At 36.8% G+C, this 17,124-nt stretch overlaps 3 protein-coding genes across 4 annotated transcripts; 2 read left to right on the top strand and 1 right to left on the bottom strand.

Moving 5' to 3' along the window:
* The first annotated feature begins 67 nt into the window (after window positions 1-67).
* vsig10l (V-set and immunoglobulin domain containing 10 like) lies at window positions 68-7,816 on the top strand. 2 transcript variants are annotated; one of them, XM_056763234.1, is made up of 12 exons: window positions 68-1,252; window positions 2,026-2,355; window positions 2,504-2,776; window positions 3,028-3,294; window positions 4,356-4,601; window positions 5,197-5,475; window positions 5,585-5,677; window positions 5,755-5,952; window positions 6,149-6,247; window positions 7,214-7,254; window positions 7,332-7,397; window positions 7,480-7,816. In XM_056763234.1, the coding sequence occupies exons 1-12, from the start codon at window positions 1,207-1,209 to the stop codon at window positions 7,540-7,542; spliced, it is 2,001 nt and encodes a 666-aa protein (XP_056619212.1). In that variant the 5' UTR covers window positions 68-1,206; the 3' UTR covers window positions 7,543-7,816. The 2 variants fall into 2 exon arrangements, with proteins under 2 accessions (XP_056619212.1, XP_056619211.1); XM_056763233.1 differs by having other exon boundaries at window positions 7,332-7,816.
* A 1,412-nt stretch (window positions 7,817-9,228) lies between these two features.
* On the top strand, window positions 9,229-12,073 carry lim2.5 (lens intrinsic membrane protein 2.5). Its single transcript, XM_056763236.1, has 4 exons — window positions 9,229-9,475; window positions 9,767-9,916; window positions 11,741-11,875; window positions 11,957-12,073. Exons 1-4 carry the CDS (start codon window positions 9,301-9,303, stop codon window positions 12,016-12,018), a joined length of 522 nt encoding a protein of 173 aa, XP_056619214.1. The 5' UTR covers window positions 9,229-9,300; the 3' UTR covers window positions 12,019-12,073.
* A 2,494-nt stretch (window positions 12,074-14,567) lies between these two features.
* On the bottom strand, window positions 14,568-16,743 carry si:ch211-231m23.4 (free fatty acid receptor 3). The gene is made up of 2 exons (XM_056763167.1): window positions 16,484-16,743; window positions 14,568-15,548 (listed from the first exon to the last, which is right to left on the bottom strand). Exon 2 carries the CDS (start codon window positions 15,528-15,530, stop codon window positions 14,568-14,570), a length of 963 nt encoding a protein of 320 aa, XP_056619145.1. The 5' UTR covers window positions 15,531-15,548; window positions 16,484-16,743.
* Window positions 16,744-17,124: the final 381 nt, after the last annotated feature.

Below are 17,124 nucleotides of genomic sequence, written 5' to 3'. Positions count from 1 at the left end.
GCTCATATCTATGAGGGTGAGTTTTGGAGATATCATTTTTTTGTTAGTAGTACTTATATTCTTATCACAGGTTAATGGCATCTATTTTTTCCAAAATTCTGCATGTTGTCCCCCTGAATGGCACAAGCTCCTATAGGTTGACCTCTTCAGAGAGTAAAAATAATTCACCCAAAAAAATGATTTCTGACCTCATTCATGCACTTGAAAACTTGTATAACTTTTGTTCTTTGAAACACAAAAGATGTTTTGAGAAATGTTTCAGTGTTTTTTTTGTTGGGTTCTGCAGAAGACATGAGGGTGGGTGAGTAAATGATGAGATTTTACATTTTTGGCTTAACTCTCACACAGAGAATGTTGTGAAGATATCAGGGATCTCCATATGAGTCTTTTGTCATTTTGAACATTCATTGTATTGATGTTTGCAATTTCAACTTTGCTGCAAATTGTGCAATTAGTTACAAAAACAGACCAGTGGGGCTAAATGAGGTTGTATGGGCATTTTTTTCATTTGAATCACACTTCTATTTCCTGATACAGACTAAACGTCATTTACACTATATTTTTAGAAATGATTATATGGAAACAAGGTCATTCGACTTGGAGAAAAAAGAAAAGTAAGAATTAACCATGCTTCCCAATAACACGAGTCATCCACAAGGGGGCGTGTAACTTCCACAAAGAAGAATCCAAGTGTTCTTGAAATCGTTTTTATGTTTCTTGGTATTTGATTAGTAGTCAGTTGAATGACAATCGACAACTACGATCCCTGTACGTTTTTGATTTATTTGTTTATTTATAATTTTTTCAGTAGACAAAGCAGTCAGCGATTAGTCTATCCTGATTAGAAAAGTAACAGATATCATAATTTACTACCGAATTTAACTCTGAGAAACCAAAAAACGTACCAGCAGACAGCTAAAAGAAGAGTAACTTAAACTGTTGTTTTCAACCATTTTTTATATATTCCTCCGATGTTTTTTTTTATTTATTTTTTGTTAATGTTTCTGGTTGGATGGTTTTGCGCAGGTGAGTCGCACCTGTGCGCCTGGGGGAGGAGTCTGGAAACATTTCTCAGCAAACTGCACTCCAGGAATTCTCATCTGTTGAGATGCAATGGAGTAACATGACTTCACCTAAATCATCATGTAAAGTAAAGCAGTGACTACCAAAGCTTGGAGAGCTGTATTTCCTTTGGCCTTTGTCGATATGCAGACGCTTTTTGATCTGACTGTTGTTCTCTTCTGTGTTACAGGTGAGGTTAAACCTCTTACTGCTCAAGCTGTTATAGTCGTTATCATTTTGTTTGTCTTCAGTAATGCAAAAATATAAAAGCCATAGTTTTTAAATCAGTCCTTTAAAAATCACAATGTATTCAAAATTGCAGTTAGATGATGTTATTATATCTAATAACAATTTAAATAACAACAACATTTTTTGTTTTGTTGTAATTCACAAGGTCTGCTGTCAAAGATAAAGTGGAATTGTAATATTAATAGCTATCAAAAGTGTAAGAATTTCTAATGGCAAGAATGTTTTTGCAACATAACCTTAAACTCTTGTTATACACTATTTTCCACATAAGTATAAGCCCATGGTAACTTAAACTTAAAATATAATAAGTAAATTGTGATTTAGTGTGATGGTTGTATAAAGTGAGAAGAATAGAAAAATGATGTCAGCAATAAAAGGCCAAATTCTGCACTTTCTTCTTTACATTCTGTCCTGACGGATGCTGAGATGTATGCTAATATATCTACTTACATCATTTTCAAACACTTGACAAACGAAGACAAAAGCATAAGAAGACTGAACATGTTTGCACAACAAGATTCATGATTAATGGAAACGACTTAATTCATTTATGACTGATGCTTAGGGTCTCAAAAGCTGTTTTTCTTTCCTGTAATTAGGTTTTCAATTTGATCAAATGTCCGTTAATAATTTGCAGTAATGTAATACATCCCATTACAGAGTACTGCCTAAAGAGACAGGCTGGTATGATTGCATTTTTTTCTCTTGTTATAGGTTATGTGTGTGATCTGAGCATCTCCCCGACGCGGCCCGTGTCTGTTGATGCTCTGGTGGGCAGCGATGTGACCCTCACTGTATCTCACAGTGGAGCATCTCAGCCGGTGGTCACATGGTTCATGGAAGGTCTTCCTATTATAATATGGACCATTAGTGACGACACGTCTCCAGATGTTGCTTCGGATCACTCCAGCGTTTTGCACGTGGACCGGAGCGGATCTCTCACTTTCCGAAACGTGTCACTTAGTTATAACGGAACATATACTGTAGAAATGACTAAAATAGGAGAGATAAGAGTTAGCGCCACATTTGATCTCTTTGTTTATGGTGAGTGGAGAGCCAAGTCATTTAATGATTTCTCTGCCATTTTGTTTCCTAAAGATTGTGTTAATATTCTAGTTTTATGGTCCCTATAAAAGAGTGCTGTATAATGTGTCATTACTTGAGCTTCAAGATTCAAAATGTTTTTCATCAGATTTCATCAAGAATGTGTCCCTGCACACTGATCCCCTTGAGGCCATTGAAGGTGCACCTGTGTTGACGTTTTATTACAGCACAATGCAAGGAGACGCCAGAGAGGTGTGGTGGTCCTTTAATGGAGTCCGGCTGGACAATGGACCTCATTATTCCATCAGTGGAAAAAACCTTACAATAAACCAGCCCAGCAGAAACGACACGGGACGATACGCTGTCGTCCTTACAAACCCGTTCAGCTCTGGGACACATTACAGAAATATTACAGTACTGTGTATGTATTACATTTAGTAACATTTTGTTAAATCATATATGACGCATTGATGTACATTGAAAGACCGGGGATGTTATTAAATCATCAACAACCACCCAGAACACCTTAACAACCTTACTGGCATATAATTATATGGATTTTTTTTAGGTTTTACACTCGTTGTTCTGTAACTTTAGCCGGTAAGCCATTAAAAGGCTTTTATATTCACCCAACAATAAAATGATTCTTTCTTTTCCTCTGGCTGCCCTTAGATGGACCAGATATGCCGGTTCTCATGGTCAGTCCCACAAAAGCAGTCTTTGTTTCTGGAGATTCTCTGTTCCTGTCCTGTGTGGCCGAAGGTCTACCGCCCCCCTCTGCCACATGGATTTTCAGCAACCGCTCCATTCCCGCATCATCAGGAGGAACCGTCAATCTCACAGACGTTACAACAAGCCAAAGTGGCGTATACACATGCGTGCTGATCAACCAGAAGACAGGTGCACAGATGAAGAGAAACATCACCGTACATGTCTATGGTATGCAGTTCTAAAGTCTAGATTTAAGAAATGCATGTTTGGATGTGCAGGTAAATATATAATGAAGAAACCGTTCCAGATTTTTATTCAATCTCCATTTGTAGATGTATTGTGGTCATTCCTGTCTAGTGTGGGTGAATTTCAACAAAATTAAACCTCAGGAGGGACATAAATGCATCCAACAGTAATGTGAAAGACTGACTGAAAGCTGTGATAAAAATCCAGGTTATCACATAAAATATAAGTGTTGAAGTTTTACAAAATACATGTAGAAATATGACTGTTGTATAGCTTGAAACTGAATATAAACATGTTTTCTTTCCGGTATTTGAGGTCTGAAAAAATACAGATCATCTATTCTATTATTTTCACCGATTATTCTTTTCTGTAAATTTGACGATTTTACCCATAAACAACTATAAATAGTAAATTCCGAAAAACTGAAAATAATTTTAAAAAGCTCTCTTAATTTTTATTACGGCTGTATATACAAAACATTATGATTTTTCGTTACATATAGGGTCTGTATGTAAATCCAAACAAAAATAAAAACGAAAAAAAGAAAGGTATTAAGAAAGGATAATAACTTCTTAAAGCTGTTAAAGAACATTTAACAACCAACAGGATTAAACATTTCATTATTGTAAAATTGCTATAGCTCTAGGAAGCTCCCATACTTAACCATAATTGTCTAACTTTTGTTAATAAAAATTTGCAGAAAAAATATTTGTAACTGTATATATACATATTATGGCATGTGGACAGAGTTTTGTAAAAAAAGTATTTATATTATAATTTGTATGTGACAAACACGCATTATAATTTTTGTATCACAATATATTGTTACCGGCCTATTGATAATGTGTATTTCTGTGCAAAAATAATCTATAATCCTCTTCATTTAGTCCCATGTGTCATATCTGCAGTTATTTATAAAGCCCATTTAGATATTTTTAAGCATATCTAAGTCATATATTACAAACAGTGACTGTTCAGAACAGCAAGGGACTCTTCTTTCTGTGTTTACTTCCAATGGCTGACTCATGTTTTCATTGTGACAGAAATTCCCAGCGGTGAGCCACTGTGCTCCGTTCAGGCCACGAATGAAAACCTGGGTCTGCAGTTCCTCTGTGTGTGGCCAGGGGGCGTCCCAGAAGCACGTTTGTCTTTCCCAGGCTTGAGCGTCAATGACAGTGGAGAGGGAAACTTCAGTATAACCCCAAATGACACTCCGAATTTAAATGGAGAGGAAATCATTTGTATAGCAGATCATCCTCTGATTCAGACACAATGCAGGATCATTCCCCGTAAGTTATACATCTTGAGATATTACTAATTCTCTTACTTATTCTGCTTGGTATTAGTTATAACTATACATATTTGTTTATTAAAGATGCAGTCTGTTACTTTTTGGTTAAAAATAATCAACATTTATTTAGCAAGTATAAAAAACCTGTGTTAATCTTTTGCTTACAAGCGTAAGATTTGAAGTGTCGGAAACGATTTAACACGCTCTGTCCAAAAGTTTGTCTGTTTAGGGCCACAGTACACAAACATGGTGAATTCCTTTTAAGGGGACCAGTGGTGTATGTTAGAAATTGCTCATTCTAAGTTAATAAAAATATAACGCTTCATTATAACACCAGGACTCACTGGAAGAAGATATTTTCTTTTAATCTCAAATGGACCTTCCTGGCAAAATAAAGGTTGAATAAAATAAACGATGTAAGGTACACATTTCAACACATAGTCATGCATATTATATTGCATTTCTGTCAAAAGATCTTTCATAAAATTGCACATTGCACCTTAACGCATGTACAGAAGAGTACACATCTTGCAGTTTTACATTTCAAACAGAGCAAAAGAATGGATCGATGTCATTAAACTGTTTGTGTGCAGGTGGTCCTGTAGATTTTCTACCTGTTATTTCCACCAACATCAGCCAGGATGAACAGACGACTGTTGTGGTCCACTGCAATACCGAGGCCTCGCCCGAAGCCGTCGTACACTGGTTCAAAGATGGACACGGACTGGAAGATGGACGCAAATATCAGATCAGTACGAACACGTCTCAACTCTTCATCCGTGATTTTAATGTCAGTTCTACAGACCTCGACATCTACACCTGCACAGCCATCAATCCTCTCGGCAGCAAAACCTCCAATGTCACACTGCTCGGTACGGATCTGAAAGAGAAAATTCTGTTTACACAAGCAAGTTTAATATGAGTTGGATTTCAAAACAGATGACATGTTGCTTTATTTCTCCCTTCTGTTTGTTAAATCAGGTCCTAAGATCTCAGATTCTAGTATTGTCCTGAGTGACAATCGAACAGACGTAACTTTGAAATGGGATGTGCCTCCTACATCGATCATTACAGGTATATAAACACAGGGTTACTTATTTATGATAATACACAACAGATAGATTTCAAAAACAAAACTTTTGCATTTACAGGCTTTGACATCCAGATGAAAGGCCCAGACCTCACTGGCTCTTCCCGATCAGTATTTCGTACCATCCAGATGATGCCGGGCTTCACCAGGACCACAAACATCTCCGGACTCGAGCCAAAATCTTCTTATTTCTTCAGGATCATCCCTCAAGCGGGAGGAACCACAGGAGAACAATCCGAGGAGCATCGGGTTCAACCAGGTTTCATTGCTTATAGATCTGTTTAAAGTTTAATTTAATTTAAGTTAAATTTAGTGTTGATGTTTTTACTGTTCAAGACAAGTGGGTGGTAGTTAGTCTTTGCATACAAAACAGCCAGAAACCTCAATCAATATTCACTGTAAAGTCATTATGCAGTGTATAGAAATGTTACATATGTTTATGATGTTTGTGTAAGATGCTGGTCTCGGAAGTGCAGTCATCGCTGGGATCTCTGCTCCCTTCAGCATCATTCTGCTTCTCATTGTCTTGGCTTTCATCTACTATGGAAAATGTGGTAAGTTTTACTCCTTTCTGTTCTCTTTTTAGTCTTTATATAGATATGATAGAGCAATTTAACAACCATATTGATTTAATACAGCAATATGTTTTAATGGTCTGCAATTTAATGTAAAGAAAACATTTTCTGTTTCAAATTTGAGAAAAAAGTTGTTCATATGAAATGATCGTTTGAGCTTAAAACGACCCAAAAATTAACATTCTGTCATCATTTACAAACCTGTATGACTTTTTTTCCTCTGCTGAACACAAATAAACACATTTTAAAGAAAGTTGGCAACCGAATGGCACTGGACCCCATTCACTTCTATATGGAAACACAACCAATGCAGGTGAATGGGGTCCAGTCAACAAAAATTTTCAAAATATCTACTTTTGTGTTCTGCGGAAGAAAGAAAGTCCTAAAGGTTTGAAATGACAAGAGGGTGAGTTAATGATGACACAATTTTCTTTTTTGGGTGAACTATCACAATAACGTATGCTGTATTTGTAAATAATTTTGGACTGGTGAGTTTCCTGAGCTCTATGTTACAAAGAACATTTAAGCAAAAAAAAACATATAATAATAAATAATATATTTTTATTAAAAGATGCTTGAAACTGCTGTTTTAGTTCTTGCTTATTATAGTTTTGAGTTTAGTTTTATTAATATTTTAAATTAGCTTTTATTTTTAGATTTATTGGTTTTATTTATGATGTTGCTATATAAGATAAATTCTTTTATTTTTTATTTTATTTTTTGTTTATTATTTTTACAATTATGCTGCATTTTTGGGGCAACATCTCAGATTTCTTTGATTTAAGTTTTCCAGTATATTACGGTCAATATGTGATTTGATGTCAATTTTAGTAACCTAAAATAACTTTAGCTTGGACTACCATATCCTCCATTCTGATCAGTCAGTGTAACAAATATTGGTCATGTAGTGCACTAATCCTGTACAATGATCCTCTTCCTCAACAGACAGAAACCCCAGATATCCCATATCAAGAGCAGAGGAGAAGGTACGCATGTAAAGACTGTTTCCGATTTCTCAGCATTTTCTTTATTTTTCCACAACGTTCTTTCTCTTTTTTTGTAGGTGATCTGTCAGTCTTCTGTGAATGAGCCTCATCATTGTCCTCCTCCTGAGTACAGACTCCAACCGGTACCTTCTCTCGACTCAAAACCGTATCAATGTGGCTCATTTCTGCTCGCTGACTTTTTCTTGTGTTTTTTCTTGTGTTCAGCCTGAACGTTTGACTGCTTTGCACTACGTGAACACTCACGTGAGAAGAGCCACCACTGTGTGATTCATCATCATCATCATTTGTGAACATGTGTAATGTTACCCAGTAAATTCACTGATGGACTGATTTTACAGCTGTAAACCGGTGTGTTCAGAGTCAAGATCATATTTTTATGAAGTTTTTGGAAACTTGCATTCATCATAGAGTATAAATCAGTGTTGAAAACTCTCTCATTATCTTGCCTTGATTTACATCAGTGAGCTTAGTGGCCTAATAATGATTTGACATTTGAGGTGTCGGTGTGATTTTATGAGAAATGTCAGAAACTTATAAGTAGTTTTTCCCCCCAGTGTATATCTGTGATATTTGATCATATTTATTGATTAAACATGTTTAAGTGATCTTTTTTCTCAGTGTATTAGACTAATCGCAATTAAGTTATGAACGATTTTCAACAGATTATTCCACTTTATTTATTAAGACCACATACTGAGCTTTTACAGCATACAAAACTGTACTGTCGAGTGCAAGCCTTAAAGCTACAGTTCACCCAAAAAATGAGAATTCTCTCATAAATGTCTCAACATCGAAGTGGTTCCGAATCGTGTATAAATATCTTTGTTCTGTTAAAAATGTTAGCAACTTCCATAGTTGGAATAGTTCCTGTATCATTTTCCTTTGTTTTGTTGAACACAAAATGAGATATTTTAAAGAATTCAGGAAAGCAAACCATTCTAGGGCACTTTGACTAACATTACATTTTTTCCTACTATAACCTGTCAGGTCAAAACAAGACAACTTCATGCAGTAAAAAAGTCACTTGAAAATCATCTGTTGTGTGTTCAAGAACACTAATGTGTGTGTATTCGATCATGGTGTGTAGCCACGTCCGCAGTGAATCCAAATGTGACCCCGCGCACCGTGTGCTGAATGAAAGTGCGCGCTTCAGCATGTTGTATTGACAACAGCAGTAATGCAGCCTATGCACATCCACAGTTCCAGAATGACCAATACAAACAACAAAAAGACTCGATGGTCTTATTTTGTCCACCCTTCCCAATCCAAACCCTGTGCGTGGACCCGGCACAACCGTCACGTGCCTCGTGCACCCACAAGCTCAAGTGCATTTGTTCAGTTTTAATAGATTTTGCCACCATCGACAGAAAAGCAGAGAGGATAACTTTTTGGAATTTGGCCTAGCAGGTCCTCTTTGACGTTGTGCTTGCGGCGGACTCTCACTTTCTCTCTCTCGCTCTTTCCCTCTGGGAAGGTCCGCGCTTAAGCAGGTTTATTTTCCAGAAGACCCCAGGTAGGAATCATTCTGACAACTTCAGCCGAGAAGTCACTTACTGATTCAAGTTTTCAGAATGAATGTGGCCATCAAAATATAGACTCATCATAGTCTGTCATCTTTGAATTTGTAAAAAAGTTGTATTTCTTTAAAACTTTTTAAAGTGTAGTTTTATGTCCAGAATCCAAACATCTATGTCTGCAATTCTTTTCATGATACTTTTTTATCAGAAACTGTATTATCAGCATAACATTTAAGGTTTTAGAGATTTTTTTAGAGTGTATTTGTATTTGTTATTTCCTACTTTAATAACTTGACTTTTTTGTCTTTATAAAGAGATGTTATTTTGATTATGAATCCAAAAGTGTAAACCCTTTTTGGATTTTTAAAAAAACATAATATATTTGAACAGTGTTCAGTAGAAGAGATTTTTGTGTATAGTTCAATTCTGTGTATAGTGAATATTTGTTCACCTAAATGTATGTCATACGTTTACACGGTGTGTGTAAAGTCGCCACAGTTTTCTCAGAATGTACAGTTTCATGGGAGGGGGTTTGTTCTGTGCCATCGTGGGCAACATCCTGTTGGTGGTCTCCACGGCGACGGACTACTGGATGCAGTACAGACTGTCGGGCAGCTTCGCTCATCAGGGCCTGTGGAGATACTGCATGTCCGGCAAATGCTACATGCAGACCGACAGTATCGGTGAGCGATTTTGTGTCTGTGGTTACACAATGACGCAATTTTCTAAACAGTTTAACCCGGATAGAATGTCAAAAGAGGAAGTTGAATCATAAAGTATGTAATAAAGGAATATTAAAAATAAAACTGTGGTCATGAATGATAAACTAGAATTTTATTAGGGTTACCAATACTTTTGATAAATAAACATCCATTTTTCAGTGGTTCGTGATTACTGGATGATGATTTTAAGAATCATTTGATAGAGGGATGGAACATGTTATTCACTCTTTCTGTATTTCTGTGTGATTCCAGCTTACTGGAATGCCACCCGGGCCTTCATGATCCTGTCTGCCATGTCGTGCTTTGCTGGAATCATTGCAGGAATTCTCTCCTTCGCTCACTTTTCTGCCTTTGAGAGATTCAACCGTTCCTTTGCTGCAGGAATCATGTTTTTTGTTTCCAGTAAGTCATTTCTCTTTAGGTCATTTGTTTGCATGCACATGTTGTCCAATAACGTCTTGTAGTTGCCCTTCACAGGAATAAGAAACCTAACAAGTTGCTTCACACACTTGTCATGTACTGACGCCAAACATTGTGTTGATCAAAAGGTTTCCATTGACGCAAAATCCAAAATGCTTACCGTTGTGCAAGATTCTAAATAAATCTACTGTCTTCTCTTGGTTAAAAGATTTAGCTTGATAAAATTCTGTAAATGACTTCATTATATATCCATTAGCCTATATTGTTAATCATTTACATTAGATATATGAACTTTATTACATAAAATGATATATTTATTTAAACCATAGGTTTCACATGGTTATTTTGTGCTAACTATGTTTTTTTGGCTTAAACTGTAGTAAAACCAAAGTCAAAAGTATATAAGATTTACTAAAATTAACCAACAGGTAGACATGCACAGTCTACAGTATACTGTATGTGTACGCTAAAAAATGTTTTTCTTCTCTTTCCGTCTCCTGCACATGTGAGCTGAATGTTGTAATTTCAAAAGTATAAATTAAACCTTTGCGTTCATGCCGTCAGACTATATTTAAAACCTTGAGCATGTTCTGTCTCTAACACGGCACGTTTATGCAGATCTCAAAACACTCTAGACTTTATACCTCTCTGATCTCCCAACAAAGGTTATAAAGTAACTTGAACAAAGTTTTTTTAGTAGAAGAAGTAGAAGAATGTATTATTTTGAGTATGGTTAACCAAATTATTCTAAGATTCTTTTGTTGACTGTACTTAGATATCTAAGTGATTTGAAAGGGATATAAGTTTAACCAATTTTCCTAAACAGTGTAATCTCAAAACATTCTAGTGTTTGAAAGTACACCGCATGCATTGCAGAACTTTCAATTAGCAGTGTAGAATTATAAAAATGATTGCACTTTTAGTGTTTGCTGGCTGTTTTTTTTTGTCAATGTAAGTTACCTTTAGTATGAAGAGTTCCCTATTTAACTTTATGATGTTAAATGATGTTTGATGATTGTTGCCATGATTGAGGCTCATGTGCTCAGTGTTGAGCTCTGAAGTAAATGACGCAGTGAGGCCACCACTAAAATGTTTAAAACACAAATAGCTCAAGCAGTAACTTGAGTAGAGTGTGTACATAATATATATTTTAAGCAGTGCGCGTTTATAATTGTATAACAATTATATATCAACGTTATATAAAACATAATCTTTTGAGTTGAGACAACTAAGTACATAGTTGAACTCAGAAATTCGATTGTTGCATATTTCTTAAAACTTGGTTCAACTTCCAATTGACAGTCATGTAACATTACTCAGTTAATTGAGTTAGGTGAAATACTTGGCCAAAAGTTTAGTGAACTCAAAAAAGCTTTGTAGCTAGTTGCCTTGAAATTTTAAGTTAAGTAAACTTTTCATTTTTTACAGTGTTCATTTCAATTTAAGAAAAGCCTTAAAAAGGTTTAAAAGTTTAAAAGCTGCCTTAAAAAAAATCATTAAATCAAACTGGCTTTTCTTAAATTGAAATGATATTAAACTGACTCAAAAATAAAATCTAGTTACATTTGTAATCGTTGAAGGTGTTAACATGACTTGACGTATTTGTTTTCACAAAAACTCATTTACAGTCAGTTCTGTCTTAAACCCAGTCATCTTAAATAATCCAAATGTTTTATATTATCGGAATATGAAACTATAAACATAAATAGAAAAATTACAAAACTAAACTGTATGTAGGATAAATAAAAATAGACCAAAGCATTATATATATTTTTGATCTCAATGATTTGTGTCTTTCTCTTCCAGCGCTCTTTGTTCTTCTCGCTATGGCAATCTACACGGGGGTGACCGTCAACTTCCTAGGAAAGCGCTTCGGCGATTGGCGTTTCTCCTGGTCTTACATTCTGGGCTGGGTGTCTTTGCTCATGACATTTTTCGCAGGTCAGTAAAAATCAGATACAAACCCAGAACGCCCGAGTAGAGCTGTTATCTCATGAAACAAACATGTTTTGTTTTTCGCAGGTATATTCTACATGTGTGCCTACAGGATGCATGAATGTAGAAGAGTGGCCGCTCCTCGCTAGAGCCAATCGAAGCATATAAAGATTGTGTATTAAGGTGTGCATGGCTTGGTTTCACAAACAGGGCTTAGTTTAAAGCAGAAGTAGGTCTTTATTAGGACATCATTTTTATTAATTTGACTTGAAACAAAATTAGGCACCATTTTATGATACGACAGTGCAGGTTTTCAGGGAAGAAACACAAATACATGAATATTAGTCTGGGAATAAATTGCCCTTAAATCTTGTCTGTGAGACCAGGCCTAAAAATGAGACGCCCAATCTAATCCTGTTAAAAAGTGAAAGTATTTTGACGCAAGAAGTTTGCAACATTTCTTTAATCTTTATTCACCCTTACATCTGAGATGTTATTATATTCCATACTACAAAACTCAATGATGTTTCACATATACAGACGTAAAATCTCAAATAAATGTTCTAATTATTCAACTATCACTCTGTGTGTTTATTGTTCGAGATACATCAGCTGAATGCATATTTACTTCTTTAAGCTAAACTCAGCAAAAAAAGAAACGTCCCATTTTCAGGACTGTGTATTTCAACAATAATGTTGTAAAAATCCAAATAACTTTACAGATCTTCAATGTAAAGGGTTTAAACAATGTTTTCCATGCATGTTCAATTAACCATAATCAATGAATTAACATACACCTGTGGAATGGTCGTTAAGACCTTAACAGCTTACAGAGAGTAGGCATTTAAGGTCACAGTTCTAAAAACGCAGGACACTAAAGAGACTTGTCTACCGACTGCGAAAAACAACCAAAGAAAGATGCCCAGGGTCCCTGCTCATCTGCGTGAACGTGCATTAGGCATGCTGCAGGGAGGCATGAGGACTGCTGATGTGGCTAGGGCAATAAATTGCCATGTCCGCACTGTGAGACGCCTAAGACAGCGCTACAGGGAGACAGGAAGGACAGCTGATCATCCTCGCAGTGGAAGACCACGTGTAACAACACCTGCACAGGATCGGTACATGCGAATTTCACACCTTCGTGACAGGTACAGGATGGCCACAACAACTGCCCGAGTCACACCAGGAACACACAATCCCTCCATCAGTGCTCAGACTGTCCGCAATAGGCTGAGAGAGGCTGGACTGAGGGCTTGTAGGCCTGTTGTAAGGCAGGTCCTTACCAGACATCACCAGCAACAACGCCGCCTATGGGCACAAACCCACCTTCGCTGGACCAGACAGGAGTGGCAAAAGTGCTCTTCACTGATGAGTCACGGTTTGTCTCACCAGGGGTGATGGACGGATTCGTGTTTATCGTCGAAGGAATGAGCGTTACACCGAGGCCTGTACCCTGGAGCGGGATCGATTTGGAGGTGGGGGGTCCGTCATGGTCTGGGGCGGTATATCACATCACCATCGGACTGAGCTTGTTGTCATTGCAGTTAATCTCAATGCCTTGCGGTACAGGGAAGACATCCTCCTCCCTCATGTGGTACCCTTTATGCATGCTCATCCGGACATGATCCTCCAGCAGGACAATGCCACCAGCCATACTGCTCGTTCTGTGCGTGAGTTTCTGCATGACAGCAATGTCAGTGTTCTGCCATGGCCAGCGAAGAGCCCGGATCTCAATCCCATTGAGCAGGTCTGGGACCTGTTGGATCGCAGGGTGAGGGCTAGGGCCATTCCCCACAGAAATGTCCAGGGACTTGCAAGTGCCTTGGTGGAAGAGTGGGGTAACATCTCACAGCAAGAACTGACAAATCTGGTCCAGTCCATGAGGAGGAGATGCACTGCAGTACTTCAAGCAGCTGGTGGCCACAGCAGATACTGACTGGTACTTTTGATTTTGAGCCTACCTTCATTCAGGGACACATTATTCTATTTCTGTTAGTCACATGTCTGTGAAACATTCTTAGTTTATGTCTTATGGTGTTGACTCTTTTAGGGTTCATACAAATATTTACACATATTAAGTTTACTGAAAGAAAAAACAGTTGAAAGTCAGAGGACGTTTCTTTTTTTGCTGAGTTTATAACTATAGTAAACATTTTTACAAGGCATAATGTTAAATACTACCGCGTTTTTAAGTTGCTTTGGAAAAAAGCATCTGGCGGATGTAAATTTTCCAGATGAAATAAATTATCTGAATTTTAATAGCAGACTTTAAAACCCTGGCCAACCTAAACCCAGTCTGAGACAGAGATGGAGGAATTGCAATGTTATTTCAAAATATAAAACTGAGATTTAAGATTGAGGTTTCTCAAGAGACAAGAGACTTTATTTGAGGTCATTGCTCATCGTTAATGAGAAGCAATTATTGGCTATTTTGTACCATTCAATAGCAAAATTTGAAATTCTATTTGAAAGGTTATTGATTCTTTAAAAATGGATGAATATTGTAAATTGTATAATAAAATGTACTATTGAAAACACTATATAAACAAACCACACGGCCTGCCATAAAGTCATGTCATAGCATTTTGATGAATGACAACTAAGAATACGTTCGAGGAACCATCTCATCAAGTTATAAAACCGTCAAACTTTCCACTTACAATGTAAGAATAACAGTTAATATTGAGAAAATGCTCCTTTAAGAAGTGTTTTTTGGATAACAATTTGTGACGTTGCTCATCTCAGCCGTTGTCTCTTTGGGTTTCCATTGTCTAATATGGATCACCTTCAAAAAAGACATTCTGGTTTTATCACGGAAGGTTGAGGAGGAGAAGTAGAAGATGATGGGATCCAGACATGTGTTGAGGGTGCTGAGCAGGAGCGTGTAGTATCTCCACTCCGGACTTTTGTTGCTGCTGTACCCAATCAGATGAGAGGTGTTATACGGTAAAAAACACAGCAGAAAAATACTCAGCGTGCACAAAGCCATGGCAATGGCTCTCTGCTTCTTCTCTTTGGTTATGTGAGGTCTGGTGTGCAGAATGTAGATACAGTTGATATAACAGAAGACACAAACCACGAGAGGCACTATGAACAGAACCACGAACAACTCAAGACGCATCGGCAACAAAAAATTTTTCTGCTCATCTGTGAATTCCTCGTAGCAGACGTTTTTTCGAGTGGTGCCGTTCACGGTGGCATTCGCGGTGCCGTTGGTATCTTTCATGTGGACAGTGATAAATACGATGCTGCAGTGAGAGGCAGAGATGATCCAGATGAGAACGCTGCCGGCCGTGGCGTATTTCGGCCTGCGTCTCTGTCTGTATTTGAAAGGAAAGGCCAGGCCTAAATATCGGTTCACGCCGATGGCCATGAGCAACAGAGAGCTGGTGTAAATCGTAGTAAAAAATACATAGGAAGAAATAGAACACACGGTCAGCGGTAGGTACCACTTCATGCCCCGGGCGGCCTCGTACATCTTGAAGGGCAGGAAGATAAGGAAGAGGAGATCAGAAACTGTCAGGTTGAAGAGCAGAACGTCATTCGGACTGGGTTTGTCTTTCAGTTTCTTATAGAACGTGCAGATGGCCAGAAGATTGGCTGGTAGTCCGATCAGAAATGAAAAAACGTAGACGGACAGAAGTACCCACTGGTTTACCATTTTGTAAATGGAAGAGGTCTGGGGAACGATGAGAGAGAGATTGATTTGCATTATAATACTGTATATTAAATAATGTATTTTTTAATACGTTCGAAGAATGATTTTATTTTTCAAGTACTATCAAACATTACTTGAGTAGACGTAGAAAATTTCACATGTAAAAATAGCAAACACTGATGCTTCCCCACAGAACCGTTTACTCAAAGTTTCTTTTAAGAACCATTCGTGACCCAGTCTGTGAAAACCCAGATTAGTGATTTACTGTTTTCCAGCGACATAAAATCGTCCTACATCACATTAAGAACATTCTGTGCAAATATAATCTTGATATTTTTATAAATTGAAATTATGGTCAAATTAATGGTCGAAATTAGACTCCCTTGATCTCTCAGAATTATATTTTGAAACTTTAGCCTGGATGGTTTTCACAGATCGGGTCCCATTTCTTTCTTTTTATATAATCTTAAGACCCTTTTCCACTATGAAGAACCTTTTGTTAAACAGATTTTTCAGATGTTAAAGGTTTTCTATGCAACCATTCGTCCAAAAATGATTCCTCTATGGTACCTTTTAAAGTGGAAGTTAAAATGACTTTAATAGCTCATTTTATTGTAATAAAAAACTTCTGGCAAAAAATAATTCAGATAAACCCATGTTACCTATTCTGACATGTGTTTACAAAATTGATTTATCGAATGTAGGCCTATATTAAATGATACGTGTGAACTTAAAAAACAGGAATTAATTGTATAATTCATATCAAATGGGTCAAAAAGTTTGACAATGTTTAAAAGGTCATGTGGCCAAGCTACATAATTGCTCAATTCACTACAGTAAATGTTTTTTTTGTATTATGATCATTGTCTTGCATTTCATTGTTTATTTATTAAGTGACATCATTTGTCATGATTATAAAATTAAATGAATTTATTTAAAAAGCTGCTTGTACTCACCACAAGCGTCCCCCTGTAGTCTGCTTTCTCTGGATGGTGTTATTCCCATAGAGGTTACTATTGGATGTATTGATCATAGTTCAATGTTTGATGAGGAGATTATTATGTAATGTGTCTTGTATTCTTATGCGTTTGGATTATAGCTGCATTGTAAAAGCTAAAATTTAACTGAAATGCAAAACTCAGAAGGCATGCGGGATAGTACCTATATTGAAAAATAAAATGCAAATCTAAATGCAAACAAACATTGTTGTGGCACATTTGGCTTCAAAGAGACTGGATATAGTCCAAAAGTAAGTACTTTTCTATTTCAATTTCATACATTTCATTCAATTTGATGTATCTTACCTTGATGGGTGATGCAATTACAGTTGCTCTGAGATAATAAATAATACCAGATAAAACGGTACCAGAAGAGTGCATGTTCATGTCAGTCAAGAGTCCTGGTTTATTTTACTTTTGACGGTGTTTTAAGATGATTCAGACATACGTCAAGAGATGAGTTTGTTAAGGGGATTTTTTTCTCTTTAGGAAGGAAGAGGTTTTGCAATGTCATATTAATATCTTGGCATCTCTTAATATTTCACTAGAATTGTTTTCTCCGCCAAAATAACCTTCCATAGAAATGTGATGTTCAGTAA

Source organism: Triplophysa dalaica, chromosome 12 (genome assembly GCF_015846415.1).
Source record: "Triplophysa dalaica isolate WHDGS20190420 chromosome 12, ASM1584641v1, whole genome shotgun sequence".
Lineage (NCBI taxonomy): Eukaryota > Metazoa > Chordata > Actinopteri > Cypriniformes > Nemacheilidae > Triplophysa > Triplophysa dalaica.
Note: the sequence above shows the minus strand (reverse complement) of the source record. Positions and strands in the feature narration are given on the sequence as shown.